Below are 5,744 nucleotides of genomic sequence, written 5' to 3' on the forward strand. Positions count from 1 at the left end.
TTAACTGTTGTCAGTCCAGTATCAGGAACAGCTGAAGATATTACAACTGCTCTCATGGACTGTATCAAAAAATATAATATGGTGCATTGTGTCAAAGTAGTTGGGTGTAATTCCGTGAATGTAAACACTGGATTTAAATCAGATGTGATAACTGGACTGGAACAACGCCTTCGTGTGAGTTGGTTTATAGGTCATCGTGTGAGTTGGTTTATAGGCTATGCATGTTGCACAGTTGCAGCCAATGAGTTACCCCTTCGACACGTCTTCGCTACGTTAGATGGACCTACCAGTGGTGACAGACCATTTAAAGGGCCAATAGGGAAGCTTCTAAGTAGAGTTGAATTTGAAGAAGTCAACCCTTTATTTGTGCCTGTCAATATGGGGCCAGGAAATCGTTTGCTACCGGAGCACATAGTAAAAGATCTATCGACTGATCAAAGGTATCTGTACGAGATTACCAATGCCATTAGGAATGGTTATGTTTCATCTAAACTAATGTACGCAAAGATTGGTCCGTTAAATCATTCGTGGTGGCCAACTTTCGCTTCACGTTGCTACAAACTATACATCAGTGATCACAAATTGCCAAGTGACATTGCAGAAAACTTGAAAATAATTGTTGCGCATATAGTCATTCAATATGCCTCATGTTGGTTCAATATAAAATGTGAACCATTGTACAAAGATAGACCAAAGCATATCCTTAAATCATTGCAGTGCTGTTCACTTTTGCCTGATAAAATTCGAGACATTGCGTTGAAATATGTTAAAAAGAATGCCTATTTTGCACACCCGGAAAGGCAGTGTGAAACAAATCTTTAAAGAGCAATATTGTTATTTAAAATCAAGCGAATCATAACTAATTGATAACGATCCATTATCAGAAACACGCAATATTTTCCAGAAGCCATCATAGTGAAATGTAATTTAATAATGTATGTGACGTCATCAATCACTAGTATGATGTTTATGTTTAGAAAGTACATCAATTCATTATCAAATAACTTAGAGATGAAGGATTATCAGTTTTATCGTTATTTGCAAATTACTGTTTAATGACGTCATTGCTGACGTCATCATTTTTCGTAGTCAGTACACCATGAATTGGATTCTCCTAATTATATTGAATCTGTTGACGCATAAATCATCTTTTTACAATAAGAATTAAGTAAGTTATGACGTTTTCAAATCTCGTGAAAACAACTTCCTATTAAAAACAATGCATTTTCTAGCCTCGAAAAAATCGCTTCAGGTACCTTTATAAATCGCGATTTTTAGAAATGAAGAGGATGTCCGATCAAGCTCAAATTTTCAGGAATGTCGTTTTATGACTATTCGCAAGAAAAAAAGTTTGTAGCAATGAAATCGGAGAAAAAGTCCAAATTTCGACCCACCCTAATGATTAGGCTATGTGCTAGTTGGTACCAATTGGTTGTATTGCATTGTTTGTCAATGTCGTCCCTCCATCTCACTTTTGGTTTTCCTTTCTTTTGGTTTCTCGTGGTGTCCATGTTGTTAATTTTTTAATCTACATCTATTGTCCTGATAGCTTGCTATATGACCTGCCCAGGACCATTTTAGTTTCTTGATTGTGCTTAATATATCTCGTAATTTCGTTTGATTTCTGATCCATTCGGCAGTCTTTTTATCTCGCCATGTTAAACCCATCATGATTCGTTCATGTGCTCTCTGCATAGTTCTTAGTTTAAATGTTAATTTCTTTGTAAGGTTCCAAGTTTCTGCACCATATGTAGCGGTTGGAAGGATGCATTGATCGTTATACATATTATATATATATATACGTATACGGAATTAACATATACGGAAACAAAATGAAAAGAACGTAATGTGAATGATGGACAAACACAACCCTAACCCAAGATAAATGAGCTCCACACTCAAGAGAGCCCCCCGACATCCAAATCATTCCCCAATCCCACCCTGAAACCCCAATTGGAGCTGTATGATACTCAGGTTGGCATAGTGAAACTCTCCAAACAGCCGCTGCAGAACACAGAACGACACAGCTCAGAGATGGCAAGGTCACCAATCTTAGGTCGACACTTCACGCTACGCAAGACCGATGTTCGTACTCAAATCAAAGTCAACACAGGCCAGTTCTAGAATTACTGACTCATAAACTTTAAAATGGGCAAACACCACCTCGCTGGTGTATGCCTACCACTTCTTAATTCTATTATAATTTAGATCATAATCTAAAATTTACTCTAAACTACAACCGGGCCTCCGAGGCCCTAAATTGCAATTTGAGGTGTACTTTTGCTTTTAGCCAACAAAATTTTTTTTGGACTTATTAATCCTTACACTCCGGTTTTAAGTTTTGCAAACGACACTATTTTAGGCATTTCTAGAGCAACAGCTCTAAAATGCAAAAAAGAAAAAAATTAAATGAATTTTCTCTCTCACCGGGCCTCCCAGGCCCGTAATTACGGCATAAGGGTTAAATGTAAAGGTTTCCGAAAGCAAAACGCGTTGACAATGCTATCAAAAGTTTTTTCGTTTACAGTGTTTGTCGCTTGGAAAAGCAATGTGCTTAGTTCAGCGTTTCAATGCTGTTAAGTGGACAACACCACTGATTGGAAAAAGGTTTGTTCTTGATCAGCGTTTTACAAGTTTTATTTGTTGAGATTTCATTAGCAATGACCATCGATGTAGAATGTCTGATAACTTACGAAACGGTGATTCTACAGTGACACAACAGCTGCTGCTCACTGTCCTGCACCAGTTTACTGAATAGTGAAACTATAAAACAACTCCAAGTTTATATCGTTCATTGAAAATTGTACGCTTCTTTCATGTTTAGGCGTAGGAATTGTAAAACCAAACGTTCTGGAACTACGAAAGTTCCACCGCTGAAGTCGTTGCTTCACAGCCCTAGTGCTAGATACAACAACGAAGTTAATGAGACTTTTCGCATTAGGAGCAGGTCGTTATATACTTGTTGACAACGGGTAACACAGGTAGTAATTGAAACGTGACTGCTGAGTTCAAGTTCTAACCAACTAAATCCATCTTTCCGCGGTTAGAAAATTCGATGCACAGTATGCGAAGTCCATACTCTATAATGTGAAGTAAGTATGTTTATGGATCTCGAAGTCTCAAAGCATCGCTGACTATTTTCCAAGTTCCATCAACGTTAGATAATGTAAAGTTTTGGGTGAAAGCTCTCATCGGACAATCGTCGTACTTGACAGTGCCTCCAGTGGCGACTAGGATCGTCTCCTTTCCACTTGTGTATTGTGATAAGATTGGTTGACAATCCAACCAGTCTACCGTGTGGAAACATCCGGGAAGGTCCTGTGGACCATGCAAGAATATTAGTGGCTGGAATGCACGTTTCTAACTTGTTTTTTCATAACTTCCAACGTTTTTAAGACGTTTACAAGACCAATTTCACGAGATTTTTTTATCGCTGGAAAGCTGCAGTGACTGCCGACAACTATATTACGTATAGAGCCTACTGTGACGATTGTAGCATTTCGTATGCAAAAAACGTGAAATTTGAAAAACAAATACTGTCGTGTGAAACGTTAGTATAAAACGACACCATTATACGATGGATACATCGCTTTTCTCAAACAAAAATGTCTAACCAAACAGGCCTTATCAGTTATCAGTGCGATTTTGAAAATTTGCCGTGATTAATGCTTTCGAAAGCATTTTCTCAGCCTGAAGTCAAACAATTTTTCATCAACCCAAGTAAAATGGATGCTCTGCACAAACTGAATGAAACAACACAACTGAATAACTGCATACGGTACTAAATAGTAAATATGATACCTTGACATTGACAATTATTGCTCCAGGTTACTGCCAATATCCTACAATTTTAGGTCTTTGTTTTGACAATGACTGAACAATTTATTATCAGAAAACCGATAGTCAACTATAGCAAACAACACACATGACTAGTTGACTACGTGAGCACCTGTAAAAACTTTTGAATATTTTCCTTTCCTTGGACTGGGTTTCCCTCCCACACAAGTTGAGCAGAGTCATGATATATTTTTCCAATTTTCTAAAGAAACGATTGTTTGTAAATAAGACTTTTATTTAAATAAGATACTAAAGATGTTACACCTTACGGCGGCAAAAGCTTTATCAACAAATAGTACAAGTTTCCAAACCTGGCTAATTGTATCTATGTGCTAAATCAAACAATATTACTTTTTAATGTTGACCACCGTACATGTAGAAATGTACCAATGAGAAAACAGTTAGAAGTCACGGTAATTACAAATGATCAACAAAACAATTCAAAAGCGCAGTAACTCATATGTAGTGTGACAGCATGGTTTAAAGCAGGGGTGTGCTATGTGCATCTGTGCAACATGTTATACTGCCGGGCCTGATATGCCTATCCTGGTTAGACCGCAGGCCAAACTCAAAATTCTCATCGACTAACATGTTTTATTTCAGAGTATTTGTGCTGTAGACCAGACAAAAAGCTTACATTGGGTCAGATATTTTCGCTTTGCGGGTTGCATTTCACCCGCAGGCCACACGTTGCACACCAAATTCTATACAAACATAGTAAAATTTACGTACATGCCTGCTTTTGTCATATGTATCATAAAATAATGTGGAAAACTTTGTTCCAGCTTCTGTAGATTGTTCTATCTGTAGTTTCACTGTCTGAAATGTAAACCAGATTTTTGAAATTGCCAGTAATAGTTTGCATTGTACTAAACTAAGAATATATGTATATACACAAAAATAACTCATGGTAACTGATGGCAAGAAAATACAATAAAACATCTCATACAAGCACTCAATTTGATCCATTCTGCCCTCAATTAGATTCACTTCCTTCTAATATATATATATAGATTGCAATAGATGACAAAGTTATGAAATGTTTCTCACCTTTTCATTTTCCATAATTATATAATTGTTAATAAGTCACTCAAGATGACAAGAAATTCTCTCAAATTATGCAATGTTCAAGTTAAAATTATTCAAACACTGAAGGTAAAATTTATGAAACAATGCTGTTGCAGACATCAAAAAATAAAAACAAAATTGAATTTTTAGAGCTGTTGGATTGGTATAAAACACTGTAATAAGCCACATAAACTGTAGCCGATTAAGCCCTGTAGTAAGTAAAGTAGGAGCATTTAAGCCACCAATGGAAGTATATAAATGAACTTCACTCAAAGAGTTTCACTTTGTTGATAAAATTTATACATATTACAAAGCATACCAATGCTGTGCTTAAAGATACGATTAAAAGAGCACTACCATGCTTACATGTCACAACATTAATATTTCTAATAGGCCTTAGTAAAAATAAAACAATAAAGCATTTTAGATTGCAGCAATAGATAAACATTATTAAAAATTCAATGCTAGTCTCGGCTTTCTCTCAAGCTAATCACTGTACATCCGTTCCAAACCACATTGAGCTGACTAGTGACTATTATGTCATTAGCAACTCTTGTTTACTGTTTAGGTTGTGTTATGGTATAGCCCACTGGCCACTGTAGATGATCAGTTAAAAGTATTTCATGCATACCACTCAGTTCTGAAACTTATCTCATAAGAGGAAGGATAAGTGCCTTGTATATTTTCCTTTTGCATATTTTTTATCATAAAAAATGAACAATTTCATGCATGTTACTGACATTACAAGTTGTGTTGTCCGCGCCGATAGCTCAGTTGGTTAGTGCATGACTTCTGGAACAAAGAAGTTGCAAGATCAGGCGGCGCTGAGCAACATACGT

General features: G+C 36.5%; 1 protein-coding gene across 1 annotated transcript; it reads right to left on the reverse strand.

Annotated features, from left to right (window-relative positions):
* Positions 1–2,619: 2,619 nt before the first annotated feature.
* Positions 2,620–5,014, reverse strand: LOC145765330 (NTF2-related export protein 2-like). The gene is made up of 4 exons (XM_082577134.1): positions 4,888–5,014; positions 4,570–4,656; positions 3,950–4,039; positions 2,620–3,318 (listed from the first exon to the last, which is right to left on the reverse strand). The coding sequence occupies exons 1-4, from the start codon at positions 4,900–4,902 to the stop codon at positions 3,103–3,105; spliced, it is 408 nt and encodes a 135-aa protein (XP_082433260.1). The 5' UTR covers positions 4,903–5,014; the 3' UTR covers positions 2,620–3,102.
* Positions 5,015–5,744: the final 730 nt, after the last annotated feature.

The sequence above is a fragment of the Aplidium turbinatum genome, chromosome 2 (genome assembly GCF_918807975.1).
Source record: "Aplidium turbinatum chromosome 2, kaAplTurb1.1, whole genome shotgun sequence".
Classification (NCBI taxonomy): domain Eukaryota; kingdom Metazoa; phylum Chordata; class Ascidiacea; order Aplousobranchia; family Polyclinidae; genus Aplidium; species Aplidium turbinatum.

Coding starts and splice junctions, on each gene's coding strand:
- LOC145765330 (XM_082577134.1), bottom strand. Junction 4,040..4,569: donor CATATGACAAAAGCAGGCAT/GTACGTAAATTT, acceptor TCGTTTCTTTAG/AAAATTGGAAAAATATATCA. Junction 3,319..3,949: donor ATATTCAAAAGTTTTTACAG/GTGCTCACGTAG, acceptor CATGGTCCACAG/GACCTTCCCGGATGTTTCCA.